Genomic DNA, 16,557 nt, shown 5'->3' with positions numbered 1-16,557 from the left:
CACTGTTGTGTCGTCCGCAAACTTGATGATTGAGTTGGAGTCGTGCGTGGCCACGCAGTCGTGGGTGAACAGGGAGTACAGGAGAGGGCTCAGAACGCACCCTTGTGGGGCCCCAGTGTTGACGATCAGCGGGGAGGAGATGTTGTTACCTACCCTCACCACCTGGGGGCGGCCCGTCAGGAAGTCCAGTACCCAGTTGCACAGGGCGGGGTCGAGACCCAGGGTCTCAAGCTTGATGACGAGCTTGGAGGGTACTATGGTGTTGAATGCCGAGCTGTAGTCGATGAACAGAATTCTCACATAGGTATTCCTCTTGTCCAGATGGGTTAGGGCAGTGTGCAGTGTGGTTGAGATTGCATCGTCTGTGGACCTATTTGAGCGGTAAGCAAATTGGAGTGGGTCTAGGGTGTCAGGTAGGGTGGAGGTGATATGGTCCTTGACTAGTCTCTCAAAGCACTTCATGATTGACGGAAGTGAGTGCTACGGGGCGGTAGTCATTTAGCTCAGTTACCTTAGCTTTCTTGGGAACAGGAACAATGGTGGCCCTCTTGAAGCATGTGGGAACAGCAGACTGGTATAGGGATTGATTGAATATGTCCGTAACCACACCAGCCAGCTGGTCTGCGCATGCTCTGAGGGCGCGGCTGGGGATGCCGTCTGGGCCTGCAGCCTTGCGAGGGTTAACACATTTAAATGTTTTACTCACCTCGGCTGCAGTGAAGGAGAGACCGCATTTTTCCGTTGCAGGCAGTGTCAGTGGCACTGTATTGTCCTCAAAGCGGGCAAAAAAGTTATTTAGTCTGCCTGGGAGCAAGACATCCTGGTCCGTGACTGGGCTGGATTTCTTCCTGTAGTCCGTGATTGACTGTAGACCCTGCCACATGCCTCTTGTGTCTGAGCCGTTGAATTGGGATTCTACTTTGTCTCTGTACTGACGCTTAGCTTGTTTGATAGCCTTACGGAGGAAATAGCTGCATTGTTTGTATTCAGTCATGTTACCAGACACCTTGCCCTGATTGAAAGCAGTGGTTCGTGCTTTCAGTTTCACGCGAATGCTGCCATCAATCCAAGGTTTCTGGTTAGGGAATGTTTTAATCTTTGCCCTGGGAACGACATCTTCAACGCACGTTCTAATGAACTCGCACACCGAATCAGCGTATTCATCAATGTTGTTATTTGACGCAATACGAAACATGTCCCAGTCCACGTGATGGAAGCAGTCTTGGAGTGTGGAGTCAGCTTGGTCGGACCAGCGTTGGACAGACCTCAGCGTGGGAGCTTCTTTTTTAGCTTTTGTCTGTAGGCAGGTATCAGCAAAATGGAGTCGTGGTCAGCTTTTCTGAAATTGGACATTACAAGGCAGTATGGAGGTAAATTCCACATATTTTCATACTTATTTTCTTCAAGTAGGGGTTTCCGCCTCCAATTTGTGAAAAAAAAAGAATCCTAACAAGTATGTGTAAGAAGACTCTTGAAGAATAAAAATCAGAAGAAGCCATGCAAAAGTTGAATAGCTTTAATATACAGTTGCCATACAAAATGCACTTGTATTTCAATCATCAGCTGACAGAAGTTTCATAATGTGCTGATTCACTGACCACATAGCTGAATGTAAATTGCATTTGGATTCCAGAAATTGCAAGAAAGACATAATTTATCATTCTCACTTCACCATTTAGACCCTGCTCTACCGCTACCCCCTAGAACGGCAGTCTCAAACTCATTCCACAGAGGACAGAGTGTCTGCAGGTTTTAAGTTTCAATTAAGACCTAGACAACCAGGCGAAGGGAGTTCCTTACTAATTAGTGACCTTAATTCATCAATAAAGCACAAGGGAGGAGCAAAAACCCGCAGACAATCGGCCCACGGTAGAATGAGCTCGACACGTGCTCTAGAACGTGGAGACAGTACAGGTGCATCAAAGCTGGGACCGAGAGACTGAAAAACAGCTTCTATCTCCAGGCCATCAGCCCGTTACCCTCCCCCGAACGTTAGACACTGTCACTAGCCGGCTACCACCCGGTACTCTACCCTGCACGTTAAAGACTGCAGCCCTATGCACATAGTCACTGAACACTGGTCACTTTAATAATGTTTACACAATGCATTCTAGTCATGGCTCATCATATACAACTACTGCTGTACACACCTTTCTATTCATATACTGTCTATACAGATCATTTACAGTTGCAGGCAAATATACATTGGCATCCTTGGACTTTTCTTAAATGATTCCCCATTTCAGATTTGGACTTTCGCTGGCCACTCCAGAACAGTCCAGCATCTTTTCTTCAACCATTTCTGGGTGCTTTTTGTTGTGTGTTTGGGGTCATTGCCCTGCTGGAAGACCCACAACCTTCAATGCAGAGACAGCTTTTGGATGCTGGGTTGTAGATTGGACTCCAAAACACTTGATAATCTGCTGATTTTATGATGCCTGTACGTTCAAGGCCCCCAGTACCTGAGGCAGCAAAGCAACCCCACAGAATCATCAGACCTCACTCATCTTTGATTGTAGAGTTATTTTCATTGAATGCTTGATTTGGTTGTCAGTAAAAACACCACATAACATTTCCCCCAGGATTTTGCCTTGTTTGGAGAAGTTCCACCAGGCTTTCTTGTCTCCCAGCAGTCGTGTCTTACTATGTTTACCAATGACAAAAGCATTCAAAGAAAACAACACCCTCCCTTCAATCAAAAATTGGGGGGGTTCGAAAAATACTGTGGGTTTGCTTTGCTGCCTAGGAAACTGGGGGCCTTGAATGTGTGCAAGACATCATGTAATCAGCAGATTACCAAGGTGTTTTAGAGTCCAATAATCATCCAGTGTCCACAAAAAATCTTTCTGTTAAAGGTTGTGGGTCTTATAGAAGGACAACGACCCCAAACACACATCAAAAGTACCCAGGAATGGTTCAAGAAGAGTTGCTGGACTGCTCAGGGCCCGGTTCCCAAAAGCATCTTAAGGCTAAGTTCATAGTTAGAACCTTCATAGGAGCATCGTTAAAATCTCTGAGCCGTTTCCTAAAACCATCGTTATTAACGTTGCATTTAAAACACTTGTAATCTAATGCCTGCCTCAGACCACTCGCAGGACCGCTAAGTTTGTCGTTAGACGCTTTTTTTTGCCCTCCCGTTATACAGAGGATCTCTGCTGAAACTTGAATCACATGGTTTATCCATCTCTCTGTAACCACCGATAACTTCAGAACAACGTTGAATACAAACACAAAGTTGCCAATGTCTTTGCAATTGATACAAACAATCAACGTATACAAAGATGCTTCACATTCCAACTGAGATGAATGCATTCAAATAGAAATTCAGTAGCCTGTAGGCCTCTTTCAATCATATTGAAATATATTTCATGCTCAATTAATTGACTTCTATTTTGCTATTTGTACACTGTCTCGTTTTTTCCTCAATATATTTAATGATGTGCCAAATCCTGATTTAATGCATTATTATAGGGTGAGCATTAGAATAAGCCGCCTCAATATTTGTAGCCTTAGATAATAATATCTCTAAGAGCTGATCCGTTGTCAGTATTGTGGAATAATTTGAATGTTAAGGTCAGATTTGAATGGAGAATTCTGATCCGAGAGCAGTGTTACCTTTCTTTTGATTCTATCAGTATCGTCACATGCCTCAACGACGCACTTAGTGAGCGTTCTCTCTGCGTGGTGTTTTGGGAAACTCATGTTACATCTTCAGCCGTTGTCGGAAAGATGCATCGTTAATACACTCGTAAGTTCCATCGCTGTCGGGAAACCGGGCCTGGAGTGGCCTGTGAAAAGAAAAGATCTGAATCACATCCATAACATATGGTGAGAGCTAAAAACAACAGTTGGTGGAGGGAACCCCTCAAACATTGAAGAATTAGAGCAGTTTGCTGCTGAAAAGTTTGCCAGTAGGAAGGTGCAGCAAGCTCATTGATAACTGCCAACAATGCTTATTGTAGCTATCTGGGCCTAGGGCAGTGAAACCAAGTACTAGCTCCAGGGTGCCAATAATTTTGTCCATGCCATGTGTCTTTATTTTCTAAATTACAATTGCAAACTTAAGTTACCAAAAAGAAAATGGGTTCTGCAATGTTGAAATCCAATAGCAAGGTGTGGATATCTGTGTACACGACCAATAACTTTGATTTGAGTGGCTGACAAGGGAAAACGCTGGCCACTCTTTCATTAGAGGCAACGTAACATTCCTATTCCAAATCCAAGCTGAACCTTTAAAACAACTCAACATCTGGTTGTGTCATCTTGGGTCACTCATTACAAAGTGTCACTTAACAGAAACAATGGTGGTGATACTGAGACGTTCTGCCTATTCACCTCTCAGAAGTCCACAGCCTTGAGCTTCCTCTCCTCTTCCTGGGTCAGAGGCTGCTGTGAGAGGATCTTCTCGTGGAGACGGTGGTGCTTTCCGATTCCTAGTCTGGGCAGGCCACGGTTCAGGCCCTCCAGCAGCACACAGGACTTACACAGCGCCTGGCTGGAGATGTAGCCACAGCGGCCGCAGGTCCCCTGAACGGGCATCTTCACGCCCTCCCTCACTGACAGGTTCTCCCCAGAGTGGATGACGTCCATGATGGCGCTGGGCCGCACAGCCTCCAGGTCTTTCAGGAAGGTGCGGGCGTGGCCTCTGTAAGCGTTGGGGGAGTAGATGCACTCTGTGGAGAAGTAGTCCAGCTTCTTGAAGTAGGCGTAGAGGACAATCTCCTTCTCGTAAGCATATTTGAGGGGCTTGCAGCGTGGCACCACCCCTTCGCCCTCGCTCGCTGTGCTTATAGCAGTGCAGCGACGCAGACGGGCGATGTCTCCTCGGAGGACGTTCATCAGAACTGTCTCTGCCACATCGTCAGCGTTGTGACCTGAGAACAGAATCAGACACACACAGGAACAGCATTTTAAAATTAGTCCCGCCAGGATTTGACAGAGATTTTTTTGTGATAGTTGCAGGCCAAAATGCTTGATTTTGCATGGCAATTTGTGCTAGTTTGATCTAATTTGTCATGAAAATGCACTGACGAAGTTGACTTGTTGCTTGATCAAAACATTTGTGCTGTAAAAGTATAAAATTGTTAAAATTGAGAGCCCCTTTTTCTAGTTGCGCTGATGGAAGAACCGCAAAACTCTGGAGGGACTATTTTAAAAAGTCCACCTTCATCTAAAATAAGAGATAAAATAAGCTTGTTATATATTACCTGTACATATCTTATCAACCTTCAGCATCATGGCTCCCCTGTCCAGCGCCTGCCTTCTGAACACTCCACAGAAAGTGCAATTGTTCTTCAGTCCAACCTGCTTCACTATGGCATCCATGGTCCAACCATACAGCTCCTCATAGGATACAATCTTCAGAGGCAGCTCATACTGCTGCTGGTTCCTCTTCACTGTCTCCAAGGAGTCGTCACGGTAACCTGTGATGCCCTCATCCACTGACAGTAGCAGTAGTTTCAGGCCGTAGTTATAGCGCTCATTTAGGACTTTCATGACATGTGCCAGCACAGTGGAGTCCTTCCCACCCGAGGCACCAATGCCCACAGTTTCTCCATGTTTGAAGAGCTGCGCTGAGACTATTGTCTGATGCACCTCCTCCTCAAAGGCCCAGAAGAAGCATTCCTTACACAGGGAATGGGCCGTCTTTGGACGTTTCAGCACTGCACGCTTTTCAGCACAACTGCTACAGAGGACTGGCATCTTAACTGTGGATGACAGGAGAGTTTGCTATATGAAGGCAATATCATAAATGACCCGTTACAAGGTTGAAGTGTTTATCTGTGTTATACGAGTTATAGGATGTCAACAGACTACTAGATAGCTAAGTGTTCTGCAGAATACTGGACAACCTGTGCAAATAACAGTTGTCTAGCTAGCAATAATATGCCCGTTTCGGTTAGTTATCTAGCTAGTATCACCTACTTTGATGAGCGGCTTGATAGATACAGTAACGCCAGCTTGAAAGTTAGCTAAATATGCTAGCTAGATAGCAGTTACTTAAACGGTTCTAAAAGTATCTAAATGCGTTACCAAACTCCAATTGAAAGTATGTAAAGTCTCACCCAGACTATCTAGCAGTGATCGTAGCTCTGTGTAATATGTATAAACTTGTTGCTAATAGTATTTTACCGACGCTACCTCATGTTATTCTTTCTTTTCCGGTATTTTCATTACAGGAAATGATGTCAATGCTTAGCGGGTAACCAATCACAGCATACTATTATAATAATACACTATGTCCTCCAGTTACTAGATTCCTCAGTAGCATTTTGTTTCATAAAATGATGAGGTTCGATATTATCTGTGGACTTTTAAGGAGCTCCAATGAAATTGGACCAAGTCACATATTCAGTTTTAAATTTGATACCATTGCAATTATTCATCATCCAATCACTCTCCCACCTACATATTTTGGTCTGGAAAGCAATATATGCTGTTGTGGCTCAGTAATTGAAAGGTACACTTTCTGTTCAGATAAACAATACAGGAGAACAAAGTTGAGTCACACGACCACATGAAATGTAAGCAACAAGGATTTATTAGTTTGTTTTAAAGGATGGTGCTACGGAAACAATGGCAATAGGCATCAAATGCAATTTTGAGTAGGTGAGGGGGGAGAAGTGTGTGAAGGAGCAGGGTTGCAGGTGTCAGGGCTTGGTGCAGGAAAGAGTCATTTAAGCTTAGTTGGCGCCGGCGGCAGCGTGAAAAGCTCCCCTCTGGTGCCACTGCATGTCTCGGATGCGCCTGACAGACTGGATCTGAGGGAACTGGGCACCAAACTCAGCACTGTCCTTGTATTCACCCTTTTCAAACAGGTACTGATAGCCTCTGTAGCCAGGATACTGGTACCCCACCCAACTGGTACACAACCAACAGAGGCGTGAGAGTCATGGAATGGGAGAGAAACAAAAATTAGAAAAGTATTTAGAGAAGAAAGCAGTGGAGATAAGATCAATACATGCAATTAGGAGAAAATAGCAATATAGTAAATTTGGGGCAGATATAACTGCTGTTGGCGGACAGACTCACGTGCCACTCTGAACTCTGACAGAGGAGACCTTCTCTTGATATCCGTGTGCGTGGAAGCTGGGGACATCATCATCTATGATCTCGATCTTCTTCCCCGCAAAACTGGGGTTTTCATAAAGGACAATCTTGTGCTCCTGGCTGTCCTATGAGGAGAATAGAAAACACACCATAAGAAACAGTCACAGAGAATCTACAAAATGGCTGATTTGTGTTGTAGTAGCGAAGGGGGTGCTGTGTTACCACTTTAATGGGGCGGAATGCAAAGATGTTGTCGCTACGTCTGCTGTTGGTCCAGGAATCCCAGCGAGGATACTCCCCCTTCTCAAACACATACTGCTCCCCCTTACAGTTAGCCTGCTCGTATCCCACCCATCTGAGAAAGCATAGACAAGTAAAAGCGAGGAGGGCACAAAGTGATGGAGGGGGAAAGTGAAGGATGACAAAAACAAGATTAAAGGTGAATGAACATACTGTGCCTTGTGCACAATGCAAGTGACTATATTTGTGTTATGGAATGGTTTGGAAGTGTTTGTTTTCCTGTACGGAACCATTTTAATTTGTCCAATCACCAATCCCATTTCTTTTTCTATTGTTTGATAATCACACCATCTTTACCCACTCCCACCACACACACAGACAATCACACACCTTTACCTAACCTTTTTTTGCGCGGCGGTCAACATCTTAGTCCACATACTTCCTCTCTCTCTTTCCCTCTCTCTATCATACTATCTCTGAGCCACACTTACGGTCCACACAGCACCAGTATGGAGCCCACTTTCTCCACGCCTGCTTCCTGGAGGTTGTTACAGGGACCAGTCAGCTCATGGCAAGGCCCCTGGAAGTTCTCCTGTTCATAGATGATCAACTGTGGAAGACAGGGAGAGACTAAATGTATGTTTAGGTCTCCTTGCAATGCTCGGCCTGTCGGCATCTCAAGTTGTATCGGGGAATTATGTTGAGTACTGTGTAACTTTTGCTTTGAAAAATCTTGCAGTGTGTCATTGTCCCTGATCTATCATGCCCTGCCCCACCATTACCCATCCTTCTTTCCTGCCCTCCTCTGCCCTGCCCTTCCTCTGCCTCCCCCTCTCCCCCTCACCTTGAAAGCACTAGTGCCTGGCTGCTGCTGCTTGGATGCAGGTTTCTGGTGGTCTGTGGCCATAGTGAACCGGATGGGTTATGATGAAACTGTACAGAGAATAACATATTTTTAGGGTCCAGTAGTTTGCAGTTTGATAGGATAGTAGCAAAAACATTAAATAATAGTGCCAGAAAATCTGCAGTTAAATTCTGCACGAAGCTGGTTGGTTCTCTCATGTATGTATAAAAAAAAGTCCCCTCCCAAAATATAGTCCAACAAAAACAGTTAAATGGAAACAGTCCTCATGTTAATCTATTTGTTTGTAAGTGAAATAGTTTTATGTATAATGACAAAGAATTATGTTATCCCAACATAAAATAGTAAACTAACCTGTTTGTTTAAAAAATCTAGACAAAGTTGGATCAAAATTATTTTTAAAATAAATAATGTGGAGAGCGATGGATGTGAATCTCTTACCAGTACGTGTCTGTGCCAGTGTGTTTGTGATGGCATGCTGAGCTCAATATATACGGCACGCTCAGGGGTGGAAACTCTGCCAACACTCCTCTGCATCCAAGCCACCCTCCAGATCAGCTTGCAATAGGCCGAGCAGACAGGACTGTGGGGTCACCGCTCTACCTGGCCCCCCTTCTCACTCCCCCTCAAAGTTATTTCATTAGTTGTCAATTTTGTCCAGCCGGTCATTGTTCGATATCCACATGATTCAGCACAACCAGTGCCAAGAGTCCCACACTTACAATGAGAGCTGCCTGTATGCCTGGACCACCAGAGAGGGAGAGAGTAAGAGAATGAGATAGAGAAGAGAGAGTGCCAAATTGATAGAAAGGGACTGATTTAACTCACAAAACCTAGTATTTCAGTTAACTCTTACATAGGAATAATGGTTAACATAGTAAACAGTCATTGGGTCGTTATTGGCAATCATTTCTATTGGAGATAGTTTAATTTATACATTTACATTTGAGTCATTTAGCAGATGCTCTTTCCAGAGTGACTTACAATTAGTGCATTCATCTTAATATAGCTTGGAGAGACAACCACCTATCACAGTCCTAGCAAGTACGCTGAACAAAAATATAAACGCAACATGCAACAATTAGAGTTAAAGTTCATATAAGGAAATCAGTCAATTGAAATATATTCATTAGAACCTAAACTATGGATTTCAAATCATTGGGAATACAGATATGCATCTGTTGGTCACAGATACCTTAAAAAAAAAGTAGGGGCGTGGATTAGAAAACCAGTCAGTATCTGGTGTGACCACCATTTGCCTCAGGCAGCCCGACACATCTCCTTCGCATAGAGTTGATCAGGCTGTTAATTGTGGCCTGTGGAATGTTGTCCCACTCCTTTTCAATGGCTGTGTGAAGTCGCTGAATATTGTCAGTAACTGGAACACGATGTTGTCAATCCAGAGCATCCCAAACATGCTCAATGGGTGACATGTCGGGTGAGTATGCAGGCCATGGTAGAACTGGAACATTTTCAGCTTCCAGGAATTGTGTACAGATCCTTGCGACATGGGGCCGTTCATTACCATTTTGAAACATGAGGTGATGGCGGCGGATGAATGGCACAACAATGGGCCTCATTGTTTCTCTGTGCATTCAAATTGCCATTGATAAAATGCCATTGTGTGTTCGTTGCCTGTGGCTTATACCTGCCCATACCAAAACCCCACCGCCACCATGGGGCACTCTGTTCACAACAATGACATCAGCAAACCGCTTACCAACATATGATGTTATACAAGATGTCTGCCATCTGCCCAATACAGTTGAAACCGGGATTCATCCATGAAGAGCACACTTCTTCAGCATGCCAGTGGCCATTGAAGGTGAGCATTTGCCCACTAAAGTCGGTTATGATGCCAAACTGCAGTCAGGTCAAGAACCTGGTGAGGATGAGGAGCAGGCAGATGAGCTTCCCTGAGATGGTTTCTGAGAGTTTGTGCAGACATTATTTGGTTGTGTAGACCCACAGTTTCATCAGCTGTCTGGGAGGCTCGTCTCAGACCATCCCGTAGGTGAAGAAACTGTGTGTGGAGCTATTGGGCTGGTGTGGTTACACATGTCTGCAGTTGTGAGGCCGGTTGGACATACTGCCAAATTCTCTAAAACGACGATGGAGGCGGCTTATGGTAGAGAAATGGCATTCAGCATGCCAATTGCATGCTCCCTCAAAACTTAGGGGCATTTTATTGGCAACAGCACAAGGTACACCGGTGTAATGATCATGCTGTTTAATCGGCTTGGTGATATGCCACACATGTCAGGTGGATGGATTATCATGGCAAATGAGAAATGCTCACTAACATGGATGTAAACAAATTTGTGCACAAAATCTGAGATAATTGTTTTTTGTTGTGCATATTGAACATTTCTGGGATCTTTTATTTCAGCTCATGACACACGGGACCAACACTTTACATGTTGAGTTTATATTTTTGCTCAGTATACATTTTCCCTCAAAAGTAGTTATCAGCAAAGTCAGTGTTAGTAGGCCAGAGCTGGAAGGATGAAGTGCTCAGGTTTGGGTGTAGGGTTTGAGCATAGCCTGAAGTTAGGGAGGAGCAGTGCCCCTTGCTGCTCTGTCGGCAAGTACCATGGTCTTGTAGTGGATGCGAGCTTCGACTGGAAGCCAGAGGGGTGTGCGGAGAAGCTGGGTGACATGGGAAAACATGGGAACACCAGGTGGACTGCGGCGTTCTGGATAAATTGCAGGGGTTTGATGGCACAAGCAGGGAGCGCAGCCAACAGAGAGTTGCAGTAGCCTTAACCAGAGATGACAAGTGCCTGGATTTGGACCTGCGCTGCCAACCTACCGTGTATTTGACCAATAAAATGGTTTTACAGTGAAGTGGACATAGCCCGAAATAAATAAAACAATTTACTCCAAAAAATATTAACAGAAATTTGCAAAAATAGATACGATCTTGCTACCATGGAAAGGTAAATACCTGTCTATTTGTGGAAAATTCAACCTGACTAATTATTTAATCATATCCATCCCAGTTTACCTATTTACTTATGACACTTCTACGCTGAACGATTTGTCTTTTAAATTATTTGAGCAAAATATATTTCACTTTATTTGGAAGGGAAGCCAGACAAAATAAAACATGCTTATTTATATCATTAATATGATTTCGGGGGCTAAATTTCATAAATATTGAAGCATTAAACCTATCACGAAAAGCACAAGTCATACAAAAATTATAATTAAACCTGAACTGGTTCTCAAGGAGATTAGTACAAATGTTTCATCCCTTCAAAAATGGCCTATTTCCTTTTATCCAGATTACAACCTCTCATCCCTTTTTCAAAATATTGCCTTTAAACAAGCCATAAAAACTGGTTGCAATTCCAGTTTCATCTTCCAGAAAAGACAGATAGGAAACTGGTTTGTTTATTAAAGACCAACATTGACTAAATAAATGCAAATATCAGTTTTACTTGAGGACCAAGATGTTGACCGCGGCGCAAAATAGTTGGGAAGAGATTTTCGATGTGCCGATTCTGTGGTACATGGTTTATAAACTGATATGCAAAACAACGCTTGATTCAAAACTTAAGTTTTTCTATTTATAAATTATTATACAAAATTCTTGTCGCAAACATAATGTTATGTATATGGGGCATATAACCATGTCAGCTTTGAAGAGACAGAAACATTAGATCACTTATTTTGCTATTGCTTCTATGTAGCTTATTTCTGGTCACATGTTCAGGAATGGCTTAAAAAATCACAACAATGATCTAAAATTAACCTTACAAATAGCACTATTGGGAGATTTGGAAAATCATAGTCAATCAATCAACAATATAATAATACTTTTAGTAAAAATATTTATCTTTAACTTACAATCTGTAGAAAGTATGCAATTAGACACCTTCAGAATTTGTGAAACATCACAGCACAGTTGAAATATATATGGCACATGGCAATCATATGAGGGTAGTTTATGAAGATAGGTGGGATGGACTGAGAGTAGCTGAGGGATGGGTTTTAAAGCTCATGATCTATAAAAGTTATGACTGAAAACACGATGTATAGGTACTATCTAGATGTAATGTACAGTTGAAGTCTGAAGTTTATATACACCTTAGCCAAATACATTTCAACTCATTCCTGACATTTGATCCAAGTAAAAATTCCCTGTCTTAGGTCAGTTAGGATCACCACTTTATTTTAAGAATGTGAAATGTCAGAATAATAGAGAGAATGATTTATTTCAGCTTTTATTTCTTTCATCACATTCCCAGTGTGTCATAAGTTTACATACACTCAATTAGTATTTGGTAGCATTGCCCTTTAAATTGTTTAACTTGGGTCAAACGTTTAGGATAGCCTTCCACAATAAGTTGGGTGAATTTTGGCCCATTCCTCCTGACAGAGCTGGTGTAACGGAGTCAGGTTTGTAGGCCTCCTTGCTCGCACACACCTTTTCAGTTCTGCCCACAAATCTTCTATAGGATTGAGGTCAGGGCTTTGTGATGGCCACTCCAATACCTTAACTTTGTTGTCCTTAAGCCATTTTGCCACAACTTTGGAAGTATGCTTGGGGTCATTGTCCATTTGGAAGACCCATTTGCAACCAAGCTTTAGCTTCCTGACTGATGTCTTGAGATATTGCTTCAATATATCCACATAATTTTCCTCCCTCATGATGCCATATATTTTCTGAAGTGCACCAGTCCCTCCTGCAGCAAAGCACCCCCACACCATGATGCTGCCACCCCTGTGCTTCATGGTTGGGATGATGTTCTTCGACTTGCAAGCCACCACCTTTTTCCTCCAAACATAACGATGGTCATTATGGCCAAGCAGTTCTATTTTTGTTTTGTCAGACCAGAGGGCATTTCTCCAAAAAGTACAATCTTTGTCCCCATGTACAGTTACAAACTGTAGTCTGGCTTTTTTATGGCGGTTTTGGAGCAGTGGCTTCTTCCTTGCTGAGCGGCCTTTCAGGTTATGTCGATATAGGACTCGTTTTATAGTGGATATAGATACTTTTGTACCTGTTTCCTCCAGCATCTTCACAAAGTCCTTTGGTGTTGTTCTGGGATTGATTTGTACTTTTCTCATCAAAGTACGTTCATCCCTAGGAGACAGAACGCGTCTCCTTCCTGAGCGGATTGACGGCTGCGTGGTGTTTATACTTGCATACTATTGTTTGTACAGATGAACGTGGTTCCTTCAGCCGTTTGGAAATTGCTCCCAATGATGAACCAGACTTGTGGAGGTCTACAATTCTTTTTTTCTGAGGTCTTGGCTGATTTCTTTTGATTTTCCCATGGTGTCAAGCAAAGAGGCACTGAGTTTGAAGGTAGGCCTTGAAATACATCCACAGGTACACCTCCAATTGACTCACATGATGTCAATTATCCTATCAGAAGCTTCTAAAGCCAGGACATAATTTTCTGGAATTTTCCAAGCTGTTTAAAGGTACAGTCAACTTAGTGTATGTAAACTTCTGACCAACTGGAATTGTGATACAGTGAATTATATGTGAAGTAATCTGTCTGTAAACAATTGTTGGATTTGTTGGATTACTTGTGTCATGCACAAAGTAGATGTCCTAATCGACTTGCCAAAACTATAGTTTAACAAGAAATTTGTGGAGTGGTACTATAACAGTTTTCCTGTTATTACCAAAGATGGAAGCTTTCAATTCCAGGGGTCATCTGTAACAAACTGACAAAAACGTTGACTTGACAAGCCAGCTTTCTCCAGTTGGCAGAAGAGAAGAGCAGAGTTGCACACCAATGTGAGCTGTCAACAAGAGGGTTTAGTGTTTCACTGGTTGAATGCAGTGACTGGAGGAAAATGCATGTAGATATTGTCAATTGGTAGAAGTTAATATAGTTGGTAGAGTATTTATAGTTGGTTGGAGGTAATGAATGTGACACAGTGGTAAACTGGAGCAGGGTTAGGCCCATGGTTGGAGAAATCAGAGGTAGACCAAGTGTTGCAACCTGGTCTCAGAGCATTTCGTATTATTCTGCAGGTAAATCGGAGTCACTCCATTTAGTATATGTTACACTTCGTATGGTATGTATTAATTTGTGGATGTCCATCACCCATTTATGATATGTTATGAATTACAATTCATAAGATATGAATTTGTAAAATATGTTACTAATTTGCAAAATGTACAATCGTTCCCAATTTTAAAACGTATCATATGTTATGAATTCTGACTAGATGGCTAACGTTGGCTAGGCTAGGGATTGTTGGTTAAGTTTAGGAGTTAGGTTAGGGTTAGCTAAAATGGTTAAGGTTAGGGTAATGGGAAGAGTTAACTAACATGCTAAGTAGTTGCAAAGTAGCTAAAAGTAGTTGAAATTGCTAAGTAAGTTGCTAAAATTGTCTGTGATGAGATTCAGGACTTTGCCTTAAGTAACAATCTGTCTTACTCTATGTAACCATACCAAATGTAACATATCATACTAATTTCAGAATCTCTAATTTACATTTATGAGACCAGGTTGAGTGCACAGATGGAAATTGTATGGTGCTGTGAATTGAATCAAAAGCATTGCACTGGATAAACTTGGCTTAGGGTAAGGATTGTGTGGTTGTGTCAACATGCACATGTTGGAATGTGGAAATTAGAGCAGAATGAGATATGTGGTTGAAATGTAGTTTATTGAATAGTAAATATACAGTGGGGGCAAAAAAGCATTTAGTCTGCCACCAATTGTGCAAGTAATCCCACTTAAAAAGATGAGGCCTGTAATTTTCATCATAGGTGACAGACTATGACAGACAAAATGAGAAAGAAAAAAAAATCCTGAAAATCACATTGTAGGATTTTTAATGACTTTATTTGCAAATTATGGTGGAAAATAAGTATTTGGTCAATAACAAAAGTTCCTCAATACTTTGTTATATACCCTTTGTTGGCAATGACAGAGGTCAAACATTTTCTGTAAGTCCTCACACATTGTTGCTGGTATTTTGGCCCATTCCTCCATGCAGATCTCTAGAGCAGTGATGTTTTGGGGCTGTTGCTGGGCAACACAGACTTTCAACTCCCTCCAAAGATTTTCTATGGGGTTGAGATCTGGAGACTGGCTAGGCCACTCCAGGACCTTGAAATGCTTCTTACGAAGCCACTCTTTTGTTGCCCAGGCTGTGAGTTTGGGATCATTGTCATGCTGAAAGACCCAGCCACGTTTCATCTTCAATGCCCTTGCTGATGGAAGGAGGTTTTCACTCAAAATCTCACGATACATGGCCCCATTCATTTTTTCCTTTACACGGATCAGTCGTCCTGGTCCCTTTGCAGAAAAACAGCCCCAAAGCATGGTGTTTCCACCCCCATGCTTCACAGTAGGTATGGAGTTCTTTGTATGCAACTCAGAATTATTTGTCCTCCAAACATGACGAGTTGAGTTTTTACCAAAAAGTTATATTTTGGTTTCATCTGACCATATGACATTCTCCCAATCTTCTGGATCATCCAAATGCTCTCTAGCAAACTTCAGACGGGCCTGGACATGTACTGGCTTAAGCAGGGGGACACGTCTGGCACTGCAGGATCTGAGTCCCTGGCCGCGTAGTGTGTTACTGATGGTAGGCTTTGTTACTTTGGTCCCAGCTCTCTGCAGGTCATTCACCAGGTCCCCCGTGTGGTTCTGGGATTTTTGCTCACCGTTCTTGTGATCATTTTGACCCCACGGTGTGAGATCTTGCGTGGAGACCCAGATCGACGGAGATTATCATTGGTTTTGTATGTCTTCCATTTCCTAATAATTGCTCCCACAGTTAATTTCTTCAAGCCAAGCTGCTTACCTATTGCAGATTCAGTCTTCCCAGCCTGGTGCAGGTCTACAATTTTGTTTCTGGTGTCCTTTGACAGCTCTTTGGTCTTGGCCATAGTGGAGTTTGGAGTGTGACTGTTTGAGGTTGTGGACAGGTGTCTTTTATACTGATAACAAGTTCAAACAGGTGCCATTAATACAGGTAACGAGGGGAGGACAGAGGAGCTTCTTAAAGAAGAAGTTCTGTGAGAGCCAGAAGTTCTGGTCTGTGAGAGCCAGAAGTCTTGCTTGTTTGTAGGTGACCAAATACTTATTTTCCACCATAATTTGCAAATAAATTCATAAAAAATCCTACAATGTGATTTTCTGGATTTTTTCTCATTTTGTCTGTCATAGTTGAAGTGCACCTATTATGAAAATGACAGGCCTCTCTCATCTTTTTAAGTGGGATAACTTGCACAATTGGTGGCTGACTAAATACTTTTTTGCCCCACTATATTGGCACTCAAAGGTATTTACACAACCCTAGGCCTGTATGGGCTGAATCCAACATGGAGATCCTTGACATTGACCACCTACCTGAACCATAGCCCCGTCTCTGTCTTCACCTGGAATACACTTTCTGATCATTTTCATCTTGAGCTAGTT

General features: G+C 42.7%; 2 protein-coding genes across 4 annotated transcripts; both read right to left on the bottom strand.

Moving 5' to 3' along the window:
• Nucleotides 1–1,501: 1,501 nt before the first annotated feature.
• ctu1 (cytosolic thiouridylase subunit 1 homolog (S. pombe)) lies at nucleotides 1,502–6,192 on the bottom strand. Of its 3 annotated transcripts, none has more exons than XM_064937502.1 (4): nucleotides 6,142–6,192; nucleotides 5,208–5,708; nucleotides 4,336–4,874; nucleotides 1,502–3,788 (listed from the first exon to the last, which is right to left on the bottom strand). In XM_064937502.1, the coding sequence occupies exons 2-3, from the start codon at nucleotides 5,701–5,703 to the stop codon at nucleotides 4,339–4,341; spliced, it is 1,032 nt and encodes a 343-aa protein (XP_064793574.1). In that variant the 5' UTR covers nucleotides 5,704–5,708; nucleotides 6,142–6,192; the 3' UTR covers nucleotides 1,502–3,788; nucleotides 4,336–4,338. The 3 variants fall into 3 exon arrangements, with proteins under 3 accessions (XP_064793574.1, XP_064793573.1, XP_064793575.1); XM_064937501.1 differs by having other exon boundaries at nucleotides 6,066–6,167; XM_064937503.1 differs by lacking the exon at nucleotides 6,142–6,192 and adding an exon at nucleotides 5,926–6,048.
• Nucleotides 6,193–6,523: 331 nt separating this feature from the next.
• Nucleotides 6,524–8,629, bottom strand: crybb2 (crystallin, beta B2). Its single transcript, XM_064937504.1, is given in 6 exon segments — nucleotides 6,524–6,861; nucleotides 7,033–7,175; nucleotides 7,273–7,405; nucleotides 7,782–7,900; nucleotides 8,135–8,225; nucleotides 8,565–8,629. Coding segments are annotated over 6 exon segments (729 nt in total). The 3' UTR covers nucleotides 6,524–6,683.
• Between the last annotated feature and the right edge of the window lie 7,928 nt (nucleotides 8,630–16,557).

Source organism: Oncorhynchus masou, chromosome 25 (genome assembly GCF_036934945.1).
Source record: "Oncorhynchus masou masou isolate Uvic2021 chromosome 25, UVic_Omas_1.1, whole genome shotgun sequence".
Lineage (NCBI taxonomy): Eukaryota > Metazoa > Chordata > Actinopteri > Salmoniformes > Salmonidae > Oncorhynchus > Oncorhynchus masou.
Note: the sequence above shows the minus strand (reverse complement) of the source record. Positions and strands in the feature narration are given on the sequence as shown.

Bases quoted from the DNA above. Each gene is read 5' to 3' on its own strand.
- ctu1 (XM_064937502.1), bottom strand. From the start codon at position 5,703: ATGCCAGTCCTCTGTAGCAGTTGTGCTGAAAAGCGTGCAGTGCTGAAA. The intron at 4,875-5,207 runs GTAATATATAAC...TTCTGTTCTCAG, and splicing joins GGTTGATAAGATATGTACAG to GTCACAACGCTGACGATGTG.